The 21312-nt window shown below is 35.9% G+C and overlaps 1 protein-coding gene across 4 annotated transcripts in view; it reads left to right on the forward strand.

Annotated features, from left to right (window-relative positions):
- LRRK2 (leucine rich repeat kinase 2) overlaps positions 1-21312 on the forward strand; it is a 69121-nt gene that overhangs the window by 23005 nt on the left and 24804 nt on the right. For 3 of the 4 annotated variants that reach the window (XM_032996283.2, XM_032996284.2, XM_032996285.2), the window contains 19 exons: positions 250-379; positions 775-899; positions 2575-2708; positions 4344-4488; positions 4794-4933; positions 6297-6425; positions 6512-6682; positions 8387-8642; positions 8870-9058; positions 10651-10772; positions 11575-11644; positions 12109-12329; positions 12842-13092; positions 14355-14503; positions 16333-16426; positions 18320-18506; positions 18899-19080; positions 19598-19827; positions 20796-20923. In XM_032996283.2, coding sequence (XP_032852174.2) covers positions 250-379; positions 775-899; positions 2575-2708; positions 4344-4488; positions 4794-4933; positions 6297-6425; positions 6512-6682; positions 8387-8642; positions 8870-9058; positions 10651-10772; positions 11575-11644; positions 12109-12329; positions 12842-13092; positions 14355-14503; positions 16333-16426; positions 18320-18506; positions 18899-19080; positions 19598-19827; positions 20796-20923 — 3053 coding nt within the window. Of the gene's footprint in view, positions 1-249; positions 420-774; positions 900-2574; positions 2709-4343; positions 4489-4793; positions 4934-6296; positions 6426-6511; positions 6683-8386; positions 8643-8869; positions 9059-10650; positions 10773-11574; positions 11645-12108; positions 12330-12841; positions 13093-14354; positions 14504-16332; positions 16427-18319; positions 18507-18898; positions 19081-19597; positions 19828-20795; positions 20924-21312 lie in introns of those variants that run through there. The other variant, XM_042792898.1, reaches the window with a different exon arrangement.

The raw sequence follows: 21312 nt of genomic DNA on the forward strand, positions 1-21312 counted from the left end.
AATAGCAGATGTATTTAAACTTACTAGGCATTCAGGAATTATAATGCTTTTGATTAAGCTATGCAAACAGAAGTCATCTTCAGCTCAAATTGCTTCCCATTCTAATTTATATTTCTCTAACATGTAAGTTTGGTGAGGAAAAAAAATTGGAAAAAGGGGGAAAAGAAGTTAGCAGTTCTGCTGTTTTGGAAAGTTATATTTAAAGAGAGAGAGATTTGCTTACAGGATGCCTGCTGTTTTGTGTTGTAGTAAATATTAGGAAGACACTTTTGGCTAAAGGCATACATATGAATGTTTTGGATATAATGAGGAAACATCCACATTCTCCTGAAGTGGCTGAAAGTGCCTGCAGAATTCTGAATCATGTTTTCGAAGGAAGGTAATATGCTTAGAAATACATGGCCACTTCCAAAGTGAAGGTTTGTGAGATTCAGTGCTGTGTTTGCCTTTAAATTATTGACTGTTTCATTGATGTTAAAATTGACCACAGGTTGACAGCCCTGTTCAAGACACTGAAGTTTGTAAGCCCTGCAGTCAGATGCCCAGGTGGATATGTGTAGGGGGCTGCAAATAATATAATATATAATAATATATACAATATAAATATAAAATGATGTATTTGCTATGATGAAGAGGAGTGCCATAGTTTTATATTTTATAGCTCAAACCAGATTTACAGTGTTCTAAAGAGTTATCACAGTTTAAATTAAGGAAGCAAATACATGTACAATTTAGAAATGCATTCTTTTTATTTATTTTATAAACTATTTTCAGTTTCCCTCATCTGGATATAATGACAGTAGCTGTATCAGAAGTTGTAAAAGCTATGAGAGAACATGAAAGATCACTCTCTGTACAACTGGAAGCACTTCGAGTCCTTTTACACTTTATGATACCTGGTAAGTCATCCACAAATATAATTGATGTGGCATCATACACCAAATCAGAGAATATAATTAGATAGCTGGGTTTTAGTCTTTCTTATCTAATGACACAGCCTTCAATGTGACTTAAAAAAATTTACTAGAGTTCTGTACATAGCAGAGAGCGGCTGTAACTCTTTAAGAACATACAAGATGGAAGAAAACTTTTGAGGTATTGAAGGTAACAAAAATTACCATTGCTAATTTCCTCTTGATTTTGTCAGTGAAGAGTTAGCTCCATTACTGCTAAGGAATTCAGGGGATGAATGTGGAGCTATCGCTTTGATTGTGTATTTTCATCATAGATACACTTTAAGTGAGAGCAAACAGTGATCATGACATCAACATTGTTGTACCACAAAATGCAATTATTTTAATAGTATCTCTTGGAAGGAACATAAAAATTGGACCTCTGACACCAAAAAATAAAGACAGTGATTTAAAGATATGAAATATACTATTATATACTATTTTCTACAGAAAAGCAGAAGCCAAACTGACTAGCTGAGAAATTCCTTTCCCCCCAAAAAACCCCAAAACTCTTTAAAGACGATCTACAATGGGAAAAATAAGTTCTTTGTTACTTCTATACCTTTAATAGAATTGGGGGAAAGTTTTAGCTCTTCTGATCAGTTTACTGCTATATATCCTGGTTTTTTCCTCTCATATTAAGTATGAGAGTACAGATGTGGGGTACTGATTTTTTTTTAGAACAATTTTTTGCAAGTATCTCTCAGCAGTTTAACTTGAACATTTATAAAACCAATAACTCTGAAACTGGTAACTTAGCTAATATGCAGACTGATTGCAGGTTTTCAGTTTCCTTCTATTCTTTGAATTATAATCCTAATACTTCCGGGTTTTTTTTCAATAAACAGCAGGATTAAGACTTGATATATGTATTCTAACATGTAGGCAAGGTGCTTTTTTTGCCAGTATCCTGGAAGTGATGCACTTCTAAAATGTAATCAAACAAAGAGAGTGCCAACTGGGTGTTGAAACTTGCAGATTAATTAGAGAATAAAAGGTAATTCATGGGGAAAATAGTTATCGGAACAAATATGAATGGTGAAGTGACTTTTAAAGGATTTCTGGGTACTTTCTGTAGTGCCACTTGACTGCAAGTGCAAATAGCTACAAGAAAGGTAAATCTGAAAGGCATTTCTCTGTTCTTTTATTTGTACTCACCTTTCATGTAACGTTATCTGTGGGTAAAATTTGGCCTATGATGTGCTGCCAAGTGAGAAAGGGCAACTAGTTTACACCTTCTCTGTAGTGTCTCCTTTCCAGAAGGAGGAGGCATTCTGAAGTATCAGGAACACCAAGAAAACCCATAGCTCAAAACAGTAATAAATTGCAGTGTACCTTAGGCAAAATTCTTTGGCATGATTTTGCATTTTCACAGGAAGTAGTGAGCAAACATATGGTGAAATCATCATTTCAAACAATGTGCTCACACTACAATGTAAGTCTGGAGGGACTCCAGTCTCTCAAAGTACAGAGTTCTGAAAATGTCATAAGATATGAAGTACGCCCTCTGAGTCACCTGTGTGTTCAATTTGATTGTTATATTGCATTAATAACATTGGGTTAATACTGGGGAGAATATTGAATCTGTTCTTCTGAGGTAGGTTGTTTTCCGTTGTTGCAGATACAAAGAATGAACACCAGAATGGTTCTTCCAGAGATGTGGGAGATGCTGCTTTTGCACTTACAGTAAAAGTCATTAAAAGCCAGTGTCTGTTGGAGGGAACTCATTCGTTGGTGCTTAATGCTTTGAACAGGGTATAGTTAAAGCTTTATTCTGATGGATTTTGTCTCTATTTTACACTTGTGATGATGAATCATTAGTAAGTTTTAGTTACACGTTGATTTTCCTATTGATTTGATAGAATTAATCTTAACTCCTGAGTTTCATTTATTGTTTGGGGTTTCTTCTTACTTTCTGTTCTGGAGTGTATTAGATGATCCTTTATGCAGTAACTCTAAAGGATATTCATCAAAACAAGGTTATTTTTTTTTCAAGTATACAGTTTATTTGAGATTTCTTTAATGGCTTAGTTTATACATGAAAAGTGTCCTCATACCTACACCTCGATTACACATAGAACTGAGTGGTTCTTTAATATGGCTTTCATGGATATATACTCCTGTCTCCATACTTTTCACTGTTCAATTCTGTAACTTTTTCCAGCCACTGGAAAACAGAATGATCACAGTGCCTTGAAGGGGAAGCTCAACAGTGAAAGGCTGAAGCAGACCCAGTCTAAACAAAGGAAACACTGGGCACTTTGCACAGCAAATTAACCTTAAATCCTAGTGATAGGAAAAGTTTAACTTCATGGCCTTCAGAAGAATCCTACTTCTACGACGTTTGCAAGGTTCACACAACCACAACCAAAGTGTAGCAATTCACAATTTTTTAGAAGTCTTTCAACAACTTTAGACTTGCCAAACAACTTCAGTCAGGAATTTATATCTCTTACACTTATTATTTGCTCTGACTTTCATAATGTATTGGCAAAAGAGTCCTAGAGTGTCTAAAGGACATTTCTTGACCTGAAGATATAGGATATAGGAGTTAACAAGGAAGGCAAAATAATTTTTACCTCAGAATGTATTGTAGTCTCCAGTGCTTTGTGACCATCCTGATTGCATTTTCTGACCCAGCTGGTTTGTGTTTTGGGGTACTACAATATCAACCAGAAAGGCCAGAAATTAACATATTTTAATAAAAAACTAGAGAAGGAATGAGGAGGAAGATGGGCATGACTCCACTGAATAGTTTTGCAGATTTGCAAGTCACTATGACAACTATGCACACTTTCAGATCTAGGCCTCACCTAGGTTTCATCCATCTAGAAGTGGGGGAAAATTGGGAAAAATAATCACAACCAACCTCTTGAATTGCTTTATAACTAATCATAAATTTTTTAAAATCTTGATGGGCTGTGGTAGTAGGTATGTTGCTCTTTATTTTCATGTTTTTTTTCAGTTGACAGCATGTTTATCAGTTGTGCTGGTTCTCAAATAATCACATTTTTGTTCCTTTTTAACCGCATAGGAAGTACATTTTCTCACTCTTCTTGTCCTAGCAAATAGTATAAACTCGTGAATGGTTGTACTGAACCTATGAGCAAAAAAAAATCCCACTCTCCATTAGACAGCTAGCTAAGGAATATTTTCAGAATCAAAGATGAAAATCTGGGGCAGTTATGAACAGCTGAAACTGATGGTTGAAAAGAAAACCTTTTTGAAATTGTGAATATTGTTATTTATTGTTACATCAGCTGTAATTTCACATACTTCAATAGCAACAATTACTTGTTCTTAAAAAACAGCTTTAAGAACACACAGACTTCTGTTGCCATTGTAAGCAGAACAAACTTGGATCTGATTTTATATTCATTTCTCCATTAGTTCATTGGAAATCCTAGCCTTCAGAAGTGTGGATTAAAACTACTTGCTTCTGTAGCTGAGTGCATTGGTGCGCTAGAAATTTTAACCCAGCAAGGAGCTACTGACACTGTACTTCACACCCTACAGATGTATCCAGACGAACAAGGTAGGGAAGCTATTTTGTTAGTACAATGTGAATGATGTAGTGGGAGGGGCTGATTAACCACAGAAGCTGTAACCTATCTATTACACTCTGTAATACTGGATGTGGTGTAAGTTACATGGCAAGAAAAGACAGCAGTACTGCAGAGTCCTCAGGTTCATCCACTTGGTAGTTATGCCTGGCCCTGTAATATCTTCTGCAAATAACTTTCTGAAATCGTAGTAATATAACACCACTTAGGTCATGGGTTTATTACACTCAGAATGTCTGAATAATCAACATTATTAATCTTTCTGGTTTTTTTCTAGACATACAGTGTTTGGGTTTGAGTCTTCTATGCTCTTTGATTACAAGAAGGAGTTTGTGTATTGCAACTATGCATGTCCTGTCAACAGTTCTGGTTTCTACTCTGCGACGATTTAAAGAGGTCACTGAAATCCAGATGCATGTATGTGTTACTTCTGTGTACAAAGATGAAAGTGAAAGGCAAAACCTTAAAAAAATATTTTAATGTAGTTATATTTGAAGTATAATTCTTTATTTTAATTACTTCACTTTGATTTTATTGCAATTACTGGACTAATATAAGCCTTTATAATTAAACTAAAATGTTTGCTGTAGAGATGGTTTTCTTGGATGCATATATTCAATCCAGAATATGTAAGTGTAGATTTAGGTGTTTGTCTAAGACTTCTGAGATCTGCAAACTAGAACAAATTTCTCAGTCATGGTCCATCATTTAGTCAATATATAAGCATTTAATCAAGTAACTGTCATTATAGTATTGATGGCCCTTCTTTGAAACATAATAGAAAATAACTTAGTTGCGAGCCCTGTCACTAGCAGTAAGCTTTATGTAGGAATGCTGTATTTAAGAAGGATATTACTGGAATACTGTGTCAGACTTTGGATCTACTTCTGAATGTGGAAGAAGAGTTCTTACTCTGTCTGCAAACACATGTTCAGTCCTCCTCCTGTGAAAGTTCTGTTTCCTCTGCCTCAGAAGCCTTCCTGTTCGTTGCCAGTTTCTTTTTTCTACTGGAATGGAGCTTGCCTGTGAGATCAGCTTCCCGTGAGAGTCTCTGTACTTCTGTTTCGGATCAATATGAAAATACCACAAGTACAGCCTCCCTTCTTTACTGCTGTTTTTCCCTCAACCTTTCCAAGTTTAGCTTAGCAACCAACGTAGAGAGAAATCAAAATAAAGTAGTGGAATAAGGAAGTTACTTAAAGTGATTTAGTCTTAATTAGGTTTGGACAAAGAGTCCATAATTTACCCAGTTCACCCTTCTAGGTCAACTTTACTTGCAGAATGCTTGGATAATGTTGTATTTCTTTTTAGTTTTTAGATACACTTGTTAAATTTTTCATATAACCTATGTATTTTTTTCAAATTCAAGGATTACAGGGCAACACATTGGGACAGGGGATTCATGTTTATCCCACATCCTTAGAAGGAGATTGTTTCCTCTGTACATTTTCAGGAAATCACAAGTACATTTGTCACTGCCAGGCAGGATGTTGTCAGATATTATGGTGCATAATTTGGTTTTCAAAGTGTCAGTTAATATCTGTTTAATTGCGTCACCTAAACAAGCATGAAACTACAGCTATATAAACACAGAGACACCAGGTGTTTCTGCCTTTTCTCCTGATCTTCTGTAATTTGTGAATTATTGCATGTTTGAAAGCAAGGTGAAAGAAGTTAAAGCACGTATCTTTTGGCTGAAATCTGATTTTGTTGCATGGCCTGTTTTAAAATGATCCTTTTTAACACTATATTTGTTTCAATCTTGTCATTGTGTTCCTAGGGATTTCATGCAATCTTGTCAATTCTTGGTTTGTCACCTTGTTTTGCAAAGCTGCTGGTACATGAATCTTTCGACACAGTCATTTTCTACCAGATGTCTATGTGTTTCACTGACCAGCGAGATCGACAGGTATCTTCTCCCTTTTGACAGCTCCACAGCTGAAAACTTTTGGTGCTTTTTTTGTCCTAACTTTGATTGTTTGTCTTCCAATTCAGTTTCAAAGCCTGTGTTGTAAATGTTTTGCTAAAATAGCTGAAAATGATGATTTAAAAAATATGATGCTGGAAAAAGCATGTATTGAGTACAATAGTATTATGGCTGAATGTTTACTTCTACTGGGAGCTGATATCAATAAGAAGACAAAGACAAACTCTTTGATCTATCAGGTAATACATGGTTTTATTGCTCTAAAATCATGCTTTTGGATTCCTTTCTCTTTTAATGTAAACATATATTTGGCAGAACACAGCAGCAGTACTCAGTGCAATCTAACTGTGAACTGAGTGGTCTTAACCATTGCTACTCACGGTGACTTCAGGCTCAGTCTAATGTTCACTGAAACACTCTTCACTTTTTTGAAGCTCATAGGGTCACTATCACCTGGAATGTGCCCACACTGCCAGTTCAGTTCCGATGCAAGTTCGCTTTAAAGTCCATACTTTCTGATTGTTTACCCTGTTCACATGCTAACCTGGGTTCAATCAAGTACTGATTTAGCCTTAGCTTTGGAGTATTTTTGAGGAAGAAGACTTAAGCTCAAACTTTGCAAACTCCCAGTCATTTTTCCTGAACTAATCAGGCACACGTGGCATCATGCTCATTAGAGCACGGTCCATGAACTGATACTCCAAATTCAGCTCTTTCCAAGGTCGGTGAGGCTGAAGTGCAGAGGGACCAGCAGGCAGCACTGTGCGTAGATAGGTTTCAGTGTGCTTAGTCCCACTGTTCTAGACCTGTAAAGAAGACTGCCTAAATCGCCTGCCCTGGAATGGATTTATTTTACTTTGTGTTGTACTTAGATGAATATAGTCACCATTTTTTGTGCTGATTTAATGGTTCTGATTAGAGTTCTGACTTTTTATCAACACAGCTAGCATCTTGGAATTCCTGCAGTCACACTAGCTGCAAAGAGCTTTATCCTGACAGTGGCTACATCCAGAGCATCAACTATTTGAAATATCTTGGTGTCTTAAATAAGGCCATAGGCAAACATTCCATCTGGATTCAGCCATGCCAACAGAGAGGCTGCTCCCACTTGCTTATAAGTGCTCCTTGCTAAACGTGACTGCCTTTAAAAATTTTTTTGAGAAACATTTATGAGCACTTCTTAATTTTGCTTCATTGTTGAAGTTTTAAACGGTTTGAGAGAACCCCACCAGTACTGCCTGAAGTGAATGAGGAAGTGTTCACTTCAGCTGGCAGAGCTGGCTGGGTGATAAAGCACAGCTGGGTCTGGAACCGACCATCCATCCGTGGAGTCTGAGGTAGGCAAATCAGTGTTAGTGAACCACAGTGGAAATATTGAAGTAACTGGAAATGTTTCTAAAAAATATTTGTAATATTCACAATCACCACTGCTCTGTGTAGCAAAGCAGACTGAGAGATTGGAAGGAGTAAAGTTGACGGAAGCCACTGGACCCTAACTGTCTCGCACTAGGCGAGGCTTGATGAGTCTCAGCATTGTTGTGTGTTCATCTGATATCCACATGACATGGCAAAATAACCCCTCGGTATCTTTTTTCCACTGAATAGATAGATAAATGAACTTGCCCTAGACTGCACGCAATAACCAAACTACATAAATTACCATTAATTTTTGCCTGGAAATTGTGTGCACTCACGGCAGAAATTACAATTGCAGAGGTCAGGTATTTGTTTTATTTTGGGCAAAGACTTCAGGAAAATGGGAGTTGGTACTCACATGCCTTAGGCAGGTTTATGCTGTGAGGGGTAGGGAATTGTGTAATTGGAAAGGAGACATGATCCTAAAAACACAGTGATTCTGAATTTGAGACAAGTCTCTTGATGCAGTCTGAGCTGTTGTTTGAGTGCCTTGTATAAATTTTTTTTTAATGGCTTTTCTCTGTTAGGTTTGTGAGAAAGGAAATAATCCTAAATTGGTGGAATTGCTATTAGCCAATGGTGCACGAGAGCAGGATGTTCGGAGTGCTTTAACCATCAGTATAAAGAGAGGAGATAGCCAAATCATCAGCTTGCTCTTAAAGAAGCTTAGTCTTGATGTTGCCAACAGCAGTATATGTCTTGGAGGATTTGGTATTGGGAGACTAGAACCTTCCTGGCTTATTCCTTTGTTCCCAGAAAAACTTACTCCATTAAGAAAACAAAGTGAGTATATGTAGAATTTGCTATATGAAATGTGTTAATGTCTCTTGATGGTACTATGTAAGTGTTTTAGATCAAGACCTTAAGTTGAGGATATCTTCATAGCATTCAGCTGGCTGTACAAAGACTGCCAAACTTCGAAAAGAAATCAAGTTATTTCTGGGTTTTTATTTTAAGATATTTGGATTTCTTGGACAATACACTATCTTTTTGGTTTCTTATACATACAGATGCAGGTTCTGCACTGGCAAGAATGGTGCTTAAATTCCAGATGAAGAATATTTCAGAGGATAGATCAAGAGCCTCCTCTGATCTAAACTTCTCTGAAGATGGAGCAGATAAAAACTATGATTGGAATTTCATTTCTGACCCATTAGTGGACAGTGTTTTTCCTTTGAGTGATGATATTGATAGTGAAGGTAATTGTTTTTCTTTTCTTTTTTCTTTTTGTAATCCCAATTTAGTGTACCAGGGCTAGACCATAGCTATAAATCAGTTGTTTATTTGTATTTGAGATAAAACGCTTTCCATGAAAAAAATACTTTTATCTAAAATTTTGTTTGTGGTGACATAGGAAAATAGTTTATGATGAGTAAATATGTGCTTTGTCTACAAAATTAGGACCTTAATGCATTTTATTCAGGTATCAATTTAAAATCAGTTCTCCATGCATTCTGTTTCTTGTAGAGAGAAAGTGCAGGATTCAGCCAAACAAATTTAGATATTGTTTTGATGTCTGTTCCTGAGCTTTTCTTGTATGCTGCCTTTATAGTCTATAGCAAAAAGCAGGTGCATCAGGATCACAGTTTGTCTCATCACAAAGTCAACTGTGTTGTGATCTAGAAATCGCTATTCCCTGGGTTGCCTGTAAATAAAGTGCACAAAACTAAGTCTGCTATAGAGGACTATTTTGTTATCAAATAAAGTAGGTGAAACGAGCCCTTTCCCAAAGTTATCTCATTGATCAGAAAGTGTAAATGACAAGTCTATGCTCAGTCCCATGTTGTTCTTGATAACCATGTGTCACGGATGAGAGTATTAACACAGTAATGATTTAGCAGCAAATCAAGATTTATTGACTAGCAGCACTTAATCATTAACGAATTTAAAGATTTACAAAATAATTCAGTAAAATACATTATAATTAAAATAGGGACTTAACTACAGATTCAGAGATGACAAAATTCACACTAACTTACTATATGGTACCTTAAATCAATACGTATACACACGTGCATTCACAAACACAAGGCGTACAAACACACACGGAAAAAAGTATTTGGATCCAGTGGGATAAGTATGTACTCACACTTGTGAAAATAACTGTGTATACCCAAACACATCAGTAAGCAGAGGGAGAGAGTGGGTGAAAGAGAAGCTAGCTCAAAGTTAAAATTTTCCTCTTCTCGAGTTTAGAGTAAATACAATGCATCAGCATTCCTCGACGGGTGATAATTGAGACTCGAGCAGGTTGACTTCGCCCTGGCTTCCCATCAGCTTTAACAGCAGGCAATACCTTAAGGTTTTTGGTACCTGAGAGGGGACCCAGCTCAGGGGAGATGCTGGTCAGAGGTCTGCTGCAATCCAGAAGAGCTCAAAGGGTCTTGCTTGGAGTCGCCGTTTATAGGGTCCAAGATAATTGACTTTCGTCAGGTACTTTTCACTCTGGCCCAGTGTCAATAATTAAGTATTCTGGTGTTTTCCACCAGTTGCACAAGAACTTGATGAATGTGCAATTCTGGTTTTCCCCTTCGAGCCCATCCCTGGTACAGGTAACAAGCTGCAAGCCATACTTGGAACATGTTAGGTTAGTATGACCCATGTACTCTAAAACATGTTGGTAACTTGGCCTATTGCACACACAAATAACCAGTGAGATCCTGCCAGTATTGATTCTTTTGAAATGTACCTCTCCCTTGTATGTCAGCATCTATATTACAGTTGAATTCTGAGCCTCATCTTTAAATACATTTTCTTACTTATTTGCCCTCCTGTTACTATTTTGTACTAGGAAGTGAAGGTTCACTTTTTACAAAAAAGAAGTCCAATTCCATTGCAGTTGCAGACTTATATTGTAGGGAAATGGCATTTCAAAGAGGTTCTCCTACTTTGCCACGACATTCCTACTCTGTGGTAAGTCAGATCCTTATTCATTCCGGGCTTCTTATAAATCCGTCTGTGTTGCCTACTGTAAAGTTGTTAATAATTAAGTGTTAGGAAGGATCATGTAACCATATGGACTGTTGTCTCACTGTTGCCATTTCATATTTCCTTCTATTGCTGTGCAGTTACTGTGCAGATCACTATACAGATGAGAGTTTGGTGATTCAGGGTTAATTTTCAGCAAAAATCTATGACCAGTAAAAAGTACATGTTCTTGTGAATTGCTCAGATTTCCAGTCTCATGTTCAAATGCAGATACAGAAGCTGTGGCCCTATTCACAAAGACTTAACTACCTCTTAGTGAAGCTAATCTTCAGAGTGCTACTTCAGTCAATGAAGAGAGACCGATTCCAAGAGACAACATAAGAGGATGAATTGGTGGAATCAAAGTCAGGTTCCTCTGAAGGGAGCTTTCCTCTTTCCATTGACTGTAAAGGGAAACTGGAAATACTGGCTTCCCTAGAGAAAATTATTTTTTGTAATATCCTGCTCTGTGCTATCACCCCACCCTAGTGAAACTCATTTTAGGTTGCCAAAAAATGCACTTCCACTGCACTTTAAATCTACTGTTCTTTCATATTAGATGGATCAGTAAGTTTTACAAAGATGTGACCTACTGTTATTTTTAGTTGAAATGTACAGTTTCTTTGTGTTCCCCTTGGAAATTCTGATAAAAAGAAACCACAATAAAAAGAAACTTACTGAATTCAGATCAATTCAGATATCTGCATATGTCCATAACTGGTTTTTGTTCTCTTCTGGGATTTTCCAGGGACCTGGCTTAGATTATGAACCATTAATGAAACAAAGAAGAAAATTCTTGCCTTCGGATGAATCCCCCAGTAAGTAAACTATACAGTTTAACATATCTAACAGATTTTTCACCCTTAATGCTTTCACAACCATAGCATGCAAAGATTTTAGTCAGATTATGTATTTGTTTACAAAGAGGAGGGTACATTTTGGAAATACTACAGTGGAGTACAAATAATGCATATATAGGGATTTGTTTTTTTTCCCAGCCTTCACAAATAATATATGAAAAATTAAGCACGCAGTGAAATTTCATGAGTGCCCTTCTTAGCTTTCAAAAGCTACTTCTGTTGTACAGTGCATAAGTGTCCATCTCTTCCCTACTGTCTTAAAAATTGATGTCTCTTAATCAAAGTCTTCATGGATTTGGATCTCAACCAAAGTCCAAACATTCACTGTCTTCTGCATCTTTAGATCCCAAGTTGATTCATCTTAAGTTTAATTACATTATAAATTAAATCATGCTATTTTTCCCATGTTTTTGTTTTAACAGAAGGCATCTCAAAATTTTCACCATATTTAAGGCCATCAGACAGTCTTTCTTCACTGATGTCAGAGAAAGAGTATATTAAATCACTAGATCTTTCATCAAATGAGCTGGAGAACATTGATGCCATCAGCCAGAACAGCTGCTTAACTAGTCATCTGGAACATCTTGAGAAACTGGAGCTCCACCAAAATGCTCTTACAAACATTCCAGAACAACTGTGTGAAGTAATTCTGCATAATTTTATATGATAAAAGTTGAGATTAGTTACAAGAAATTGTTTGTCTCTAACAGTGTACCCATAACAATACTACTCATGAATATGGATGTATATTTTTGCATGCTTCATACATTCACTCAATTTTCATTCAGTGGATTTATATTCAGCTAGAAATAAAAGTATTTTATGGAACTGTTTTAAGTCATTTACTGCAGAGAACTGCTTCAGGACACGTTATATTGAGCAACATAATAACATAAATGGAACCATGAACTGCAGGCAGTTCATATCTGTTAAATTTTATGAAACTGAGCTAATTAATTTTGAAGGATGCTTTATATTTTATTCTGTAATAGAACTATTATGAGTTACATTAGTATGATTGCTATTTTCTGCTATTTTTCCGAGTGAGAGAAATATAAGTAAATTAATAAATTGTATAAAATACAACTCACTTTAAAACCTATACATTCATATTTTCATTTACATTTTTAAAAGCAAATTATCCTTTTCTTTCAGAACTTGAAATGCTTGACTTACTTGGATTTGCACAGTAATCGATTTACTTCTTTTCCAATTTATTTACTGAAAATGAATTGTATTGCAAATCTTGATATCTCTCGAAATGACATTGGGCCTTCCTTTGCTCTGGATCCATACCTCAGATGTCCAACTCTAAAGCAACTTAATCTTTCATACAATCAGCTGGTGTGCACCCCCGAATTCCTTGCAAATGTTGCTGAAAATCTGGAACAGCTATTGCTAGAAGGGTGAGTAGCATTAGTAAATGGACTGTAACATAACAAACATAACAGAAAATAATATATTTGTCATCCAGAATGATGACTGTTGTAGCACGGAAAGGATTGTTTACTCAGCAGTGAAACACTGGCATTATCTTCCAGATTTGTGAATTGCTACAATTTTCAGTGGTGTATTAAAAAGTACATGAGAATATCTCTGGGACTTCATAGAATTCAACAGCATCACAGTTTCAGTAACATACTAAAAATGTTGTAGTTCAGTGTTTCTCTGCTGCCATACTATTCGTCCACAAGACTGTCTGTGCTGTCTAACATATTCAACCAGGTTTTCCGTATGCACAGTAGTTTCCACAGTACTTCGTTGTCCTGGTTGGAATTGCATTTAGTGATAAGAATATGGTTTAAATGACAGAAGCAGAGAAAATACGTAATTTTGTTTACCAGCATTTTTTATCATATTTGTTAGTGAGTGAGATGATTCATATCTATATGGAATTCTTAAGAATGCTATTATTGATAGCTCTGTAAATTGCAGATACAGTCTCATTCATCTCCCCTAATTTGTTTTAAATAAGATGGTGATATTTTTTACACAGAAGTTCACACAGAATAAAGATAACAACACATGTAACTAAAGCAAGCACTATTAAATATGTGAATCAAATTTGCAAAAGCAATGTTTTAAATTCAAAATCCTGTTGCATTTCTTCATTAGCTTTATTTTGCACTTTATTAGCAATGTTACCCTTGCAAAACAGTGCTGTGTGGCTCTTTTATCTCTGTATTTTCAGGATCTTTGTCTCTTTCTGGTGTTTTTCTTCCCAGAATACATTGTTTGTAATATTATATACTCATCCTGAATTATATCCCTATATCCTCTATATGGAATTCCTTTTTTTTTTTTTTTTTTTAGATTTATAGTCATTCTGTGATTATAATCCTGCAAACATATATCTTTAGTAAACAGAACTACTCACAAATGCAACAGTCCTCTTTCTGTGGGATTGAGCTGCAGTACATAATCAGGAAATGAAACCTTGTAGTACATTCTGACATTTGCTCTCCAAATTAATTAAAACGATCTTAATATCAATCATGTTATTCCATGTTGCCACATGTACCAGTGTTATTGCTGACTGGTCAGTCTTTATATAGATAGAAGTCTTGTTTTCAGTTTACCATTGTCAGATCAATACTCTTTACTTTCACTTTTCAGCTAGTAGTTTCTGAATAAAACATGGATTTCTTTTGTCTCCTTGTTATCATAGAAACAAAATTTCGTGCTTATGTTCACCCATGTGCTTGAAAGAACTGAAAATTTTAAACATTAGTAAGAACAGTATTTCATCCCTTGCCGATAATGTCTTCATGGGCTGTACAAAACTGGAGCAGTTCAATGCCAGGATGAATGCTCTTGGTAAGTATCTGTGAAGGTGGAATTGTTTCTAGAAGGTGGATCCTGAGTCACAAAATTCCTCAGCCACCAGAATTTTGAGTCTTGGAAGGATAGAAGAGAAGAATACCACATCTGCTTGTCCCTGTTTACACAGTTGCCTAAGCATCAGCTTTTGATTACTGTTGGAAACAGTATACTTCTAGTGGGGCTTGATGGACATTTGATCTGACTCACTGTGACTCATCTGGATTTTACATTTGTAATGGATGCTGTAAAAATGGTTGAGTGTACTTGAAATTGTACATACTGTTGGGGAAGGTTCAAGGCAGAGGAAACAGCTCAAAATTAGCTTGCAAATCTAGTACTAATACAGGTTTAATACTGTACTGAAATACATATCATACAAGCATCCTGGCTTGTATCCGAAATAGTGTGGCCAGCAGGACTGGGGAAGTGATTATCCCTCTGTACTCGGCAGTGGTGAGGTTGCACCTCAAATACTGTGTTCAGTTTTGGGCCCCTCACTGCAACAAAGACATTGAGGTGCTGGAGCGTGTCCAAGGAAGAGCCACGAAACTGGTGAAGGGTCTAGAACACAAGTCTTATGAGGAGTGGCTGAGGAAACTGGGGTTCTTTAGCCTGGAGAAAAGGAGGCTGAGGGGAGACCTTACCACTCTCTACAACTACCTGAAATGAGGTTGTAGCAATGTGGGTGTTGGTGTCCCAAGTAACAAGCAATAGAACAAGAGGAAATGGCCTCAAGTTGCACCAGGGGAGGTTTAGATTGGATATTAGGAAAAATTTCTTCACTTGAAAGGGTTGTCAAGCATTGGAGCAGGCTGCCCAGGGAAGTGGTTGAGTCACCATCCCTGGAAGCATTTAAAAGACATGTAGATGTGGCACTCAGGGACATGGTTTAGTGGTGGACTTGGCAGTCTTAGGTTTACGGTTGAACTTAAAGGTCTTAAGGTCTTAAAGGTCTTTTCCAACCTAAACAATTCTATGATTCTGAGTATTACCACACTATATCCAGTGTTGTCTTCTGAATAAGATAGAATGTTTGATTCACTTGCCTGAACGCAGGTGTCATTTGAGATGCCCCAAAGTATCCCACTTGCCTTACAGCTTCTGGTTCAGAAAAAGCAGGTCTTCCACAGCTCCTATGTTATATCTCCAAGCCATGTGCAGATAGCTCAGGTACCACAGGGCAGATCACCTTCACTAGAACTCAGTGTTTAAACAATTGAATTGAGTCCAGAGTGTGTTACAGTGGCTTAGCATATTTTATGAAAATGTGTTAAAATTAATTTACCTATGAAAAATACAAATTACATAAATGTGATTTTAATGATACTGCAAGAGTTCACAAGTTACTTTCAGAATCCATTTCTGTCTTCAAGATATAAAACCTTATTGCCACAGTATTTCAGAAGGTAGCTCTTATACCTACGTTAGAGACAGCTGAACCATTAAAGTAATTTTTATATGCATAAGACCCATGACTCGCTGAGTGAATTATGGGAATGCTATGTATACTGGCAGTACAATATAGTGTAGTAAGATTATTTCAGTGTTTAATGCCAATATGAGATGAAGTATAATAGTATATAATGTGGCAAAAAAACAATACATGAACTCTGTTCTAAACTTCTTTCATTTGGGGAGTTTAGTTTTAAATAACCTTTTAAAAAAAGATTCAGATTCTGCCTTTGGTAACTTGTACAAAGACCTATGCATAGAAGATGATAGACTGACCTTTTAGTCTGTCTTTGATTTTAGAAAATTCCAGTCTTAAGAATAATTTAAATGGTTCTGAAAAGTAACAGGATTAACCTCTTTTTCTGCTCTAGAAATAATACCTGACTTGTCATCCAGCATAACAAGCTTAAAATTATCCCAAAATCGGTTTATTAATGTTCCAGAAGCAATTCTTCTTCTACCACAGTAAGTTATTATTTTATATATTGACGTTAATGTTGAGTTCTTGATGAAGAAAATCTGATGGCAAGACCTTTAAACAGAAAACTCTGCATGTTTTACTGATTTCAGGAAATCCTCCCTAACAGGTTAAATCCAAAATTTAGTAGCTTTTAAATGAAGACAAGTCAGTCACATTTTCTTCATTATTTTGAGAAATTCTGTTCCTCAGATTCAAATCATCGTTATTGAAAATGTGTTGCTTCACTGCTGAAGCAGACAATTCTTGCTGAGAAGACCAGAATGAATTTATTATTTTCTTGAAACCAACAGTAAAGAGATACTGGCAATTTTTCCTCTTCAAGAAGTTCTGCAGACTTTTGCACAAGGCTACTGAGATTAGTTTTTCACTTCCCAAATATCACAAGATATTTATTCTCAAAGAATGACACTTCCTCTAGATGGAATTGAGATAAAGATGCACGTGACATTTATTTTGCTATACCTTCAGAGCATTACTCATGTGAAAATCAGACTTCTGCTTTTTTTTATAGAAGTGACTGACCTTGACAGGTCACTAGAATCAGACTGTGGAAGGAGTGCTTGGAAGGGGATGATCAGATCAGTTATCTGATAGATGTGGGTAGATGTGAGTGCTGATGGCACCATGGGGAGGGCAGATCCATGGATTTGTGAACTTAGATTAATCAAATTTATGTAGAGCATGTCATTATTAACATGATATTACACTGTTTCAGTATGCTTTTATATTCACAGCAGCAAATTTAAAGGATGTGTTGAAAAAAGTTCAGTTTAGACAAATCAATAGTGTAAATCAAAGGTGCAGCCCAGACAAATCAATAAGGAGTTGCATGGAAGTTTTGCATGCTTCATGTTCCACAGTAACATAAACAGCATATTTGTCCAACAGATGACTTACGGAAATTAAATGTTCTTGTTTATGTAGTTCTTAAATACACATGCAGTTGAACTATGTAATATATGCACATACATGTATTTACAAACATATGTTCATAGAAGCATTCTGATAAAAGAGTGAGGTATTCATGCCCTCTGATGTTAGTCTCCTAAGTTAGGAACAAGAAAGAGAGCAGTTCAGATCACCTAGTGAGGCTCCATAGTTTATAAGTGGAATCTTGGGTTATAGAAAGTTGATAATACCAGGAAGTTCCCCATTGCTTTTTTGAAATTTGAAATTTATAAAAAAGCAGATGAAGATTACTATTAGTGTTATGTTAGATTGCAATTAACTTTTAAAATACATTTATTCTACTAAGTTAGACACTGCCTGTGACAGTATACTCCATGGTCCTTCACTCACCTGTAATGGCAATCCTGAGCTAAACTCTATTCTCTGTTACCTGGGTATAAATGTATATTAAGTATACTGTGTACAGTTGAATTACTGAATATTTGCACTACAGGTGCGTGAATCATGTTTATCTGTGTCTTCCACTAATCTGAACAGAGCCATGCATCTCTGCAAATCATAGAATAAAGGAGGAAGTGGACTGTTATCACAATGTGTACGCTTACTTAAAGTGACTCTTTAATTTACTGTCTGACACATATACACACAGTACAGTGTGGATGTTTATTTTCATGACCAGGGAATTTCATTCACAGCCAAATACCTTGAAAGAATATTATACTGGATCAATCATACGTGTTTTCTTATCTTTTTTTCTGAGGTAATGAAGACCTACTTATAATATCATCATAATTACTTTTGCTCATAGTAGTAATTCTGTATCTTCTATCTACATTCCTCTCAGAAAACTGTCTGTTCTGATATCTAATCCATTTGTTTATTTTTTTTTAAATAATACAGTTCCAGTTAATCCCAGTTTTACTTTTTTCATTTGCTAGCTTCTCTCTTTTTTATCTTCATGTTTTTAGTTTGCGATCAGTTGATTTAAGCCAAAACAAGATCATAAGCCTGCCTGGACCAATGCACTGGAAATCAATAAACTTAAGGGAGCTGTTATTTAATCATAATGAAATAGATGTCTTGGACTTGAGTGAAAAGGCATGTGCATGGTCTAGGCTAGAAAAGCTACACCTGTCCCACAACAAGTTAAAGGAGGTAAAGTATAAGATTCTACCTAAAGAAAATGAAATCACTTTTCAATTGAATGCAATTTCTCAGTGCTCATTTGATTTTCATGTCACCTCTCATATTGTAAATTCTATTGGTAAAATGATATGTCATTGCAAATAGTACTTCCTGTGAATGAAAAATCACCATATTCTATTAAGCTTTTCTGTCTGGAATGTGTCATATAGTCAGTTTGTATAATATTTTAATTATGATGTCCTTTGTCTATTAGTGTGGGATATTAGGCCTGTTTATTAAAAAAAGTTACACTACAGAAGTAAAAATAATACCTAGTTTTGTTAGGTATTTAATATATTTGTGCTCATACTTTTTTTTTTTTTTTAAATGTTTAATTGCCCATTAAATGTTCTTTTATTTAGATTCCTCCTCAGATTGGCTTCTTAGAGAACTTGACTTCTCTGGATGTGAGTCATAATCCCAATTTGAGATTCTTTCCGGATGAAATGGGAAGACTGTCCAAAATCTGGGATCTTCCTTTGGAAGGACTCCATCTTAATTTAGACTTCAAACATGTGGGATGCAAAGCCAGAGACATTATCAGGTTTGTTGCCCTGTTGTTCTTGAATATTCTTGTTTTGCTTTCTTGGGATATGCAGTAAGCATTAAGGAAACAACATATCATTTTGAAAAGACATGCTAGTTTGTTGTATGAAATCCATCATGCTACTCTATGGAAGGTATCATATCATACCAACATACAGACATAAAATAGATTATAGTGATTGAGACTATAATAGAATTAATTTTGAATTTGATGCTTCTATAAACTATGCAATAAATGGTGCTTGCCAATTCTTTTTAATAAGTTTCTTGTGTTCCCAAATGCATTGCACAGAGCACATTTTTGGGTAAATACAAAACAAAAAAGACACATTCTCAATTAAACTTCCACTTTCAAATAAGAAATTAGAATAGACTGTTAAAATCACAGTAATCGATACCAAACAGATACTGAGAATTTGAAGAAAATGGCATGGGTTTAGATTTTGGTCTTGAGTTCTATTGGTATTTTTCTTTATTATACACTTTTGTGAATTCTGCAAACTTTTTTATGCCAGGTTTCTTCAGCAACGACTGAAGAAGGCTGTACCTTATAACAGAATGAAGCTCATGATTGTTGGAAACACTGGCAGTGGGAAAACCACCCTGCTACAACAACTAATGAAATGCAAACGAACAGAATTGGGCTCTCCAAAAGCTACAGTAGGCATTGATGTAAAAGACTGGATCATTCAAGGGAAAGGCAAAATGAAGAAAGAGCTTATATTAAATGTGTGGGATTTTGGAGGTACGTCAGGAACTTATTGTCCTTTACTGTTGTCTTTTCTAACACATTAATGCATTACTTATTCTTGGAGTCAGCCTGTGAAATTTCGAATAGTGGACAGTAGAATCATGCAAACTTAGACCGAAAGTCAAGTGACCACTTATAAATTAGTAAATTCTGTACCTTGGCAGCCAATCCCTCAAATTTAATATAAAGCCTCAGGAATGTCTCATCACCAAGTGTGGTCTGACCATTCATTTCAACCATAGCACTTTATAATTGTAATTTCAGAATAGTAAGAAACTGCTTGTAATCACCAGAAGAATCATCTTCCACTCAACTCAGTTTCTCCCTTTTATAGTCTGGGTCTCTGGGTTCTACAGTGTCACTGTTTCATAAGGTGACAGAAAACAGAGCACTTTAGGAGGAGTCTTTGAACTTTGGGCTTTTGGAAAATTTTCTCAGTTTGGGTGACTCCAGAAGCACTCTTAAAATTCAGGGGTATTTTAGTCTGTGGAAAAGTTATTTTTAAACATTGGTCCGTGATCATTTAAATACAGTCTATATCACAGTGGATAAACCCAGAAAAGCAGCATTCAAGCTGAACATCCTGCTTCAGTTGTGTTAAGAGTCTTATTTTGAAGTTGCTGAAAGGATAGGATGAAGGGAGGGAAGGAAGGAGGGAGAAATTCAGTATTGGGATTATAAAAGTTGTCTTTGCGGCAACCATGTTTATCCAGTTGTTAAATCTTACACTTCTTGATTTAAAACTAGCTTACGTATTTCAGCTCTACACTTCAGTCAGTGAGCTGCCACAGAGCACCTACCTAAAAATCATAGTTATCACAGGTTTCTTGTCAACTTAGATAATTTTCTGTAAGCATTAATTTCATTCGCTCGTTAGTGACCTGAGAGTAAATGTTCTGCTGCCTTTTTGTGATCTGAAGATGTTCAAAGAGGGAAGTACTAAACAGTGAAATTTTTTATAGGACAAGAAGAGTTCTACAGTACCCACCCTCATTTTATGACCCAAAGAGCTTTGTATCTTGCTGTTTATGATCTCAGCAAAGGACAAGCAGAGGTGGATGCTATGAAGCCATGGCTTTTTAACATCAAGGTAAGCCAGAGATATGTACAGAATGGAATTCCACTTTCCAGGGAGCTGTTGGTGAACAGCAAAATAACCACAAATATTTTCAGATAGAAGAGGAGGAAAGAGGAGAAATTGTAAGATGAAGTAGGAGCTGAAATATGTCATATATTGGCTATGAAGATAGTTGTAGACCTACAAAGACATGATCAGCATTATTTTGTCCTTAAAATGGTACAGAGTGATGTACAAAATAATAGTTTGTATGCTCTGGCAATATTTTGAATTGACTGATAAAAATAAGAAAGGGGTAGTATTAAAGGGATGATGAGTTAAAACTGCTTTTTCTTTTACGCCATTGTAAATTCTGGGGAAATCAGAATCTGGCTAATTGAAAATTGACTGTTTGAAATCAT

This window comes from Tyto alba, unplaced genomic scaffold (genome assembly GCF_018691265.1).
Source record: "Tyto alba isolate M040663 unplaced genomic scaffold, T.alba_DEE_v4.0 Super-Scaffold_2, whole genome shotgun sequence".
NCBI classification, from domain to species: Eukaryota; Metazoa; Chordata; class Aves; order Strigiformes; family Tytonidae; genus Tyto; species Tyto alba.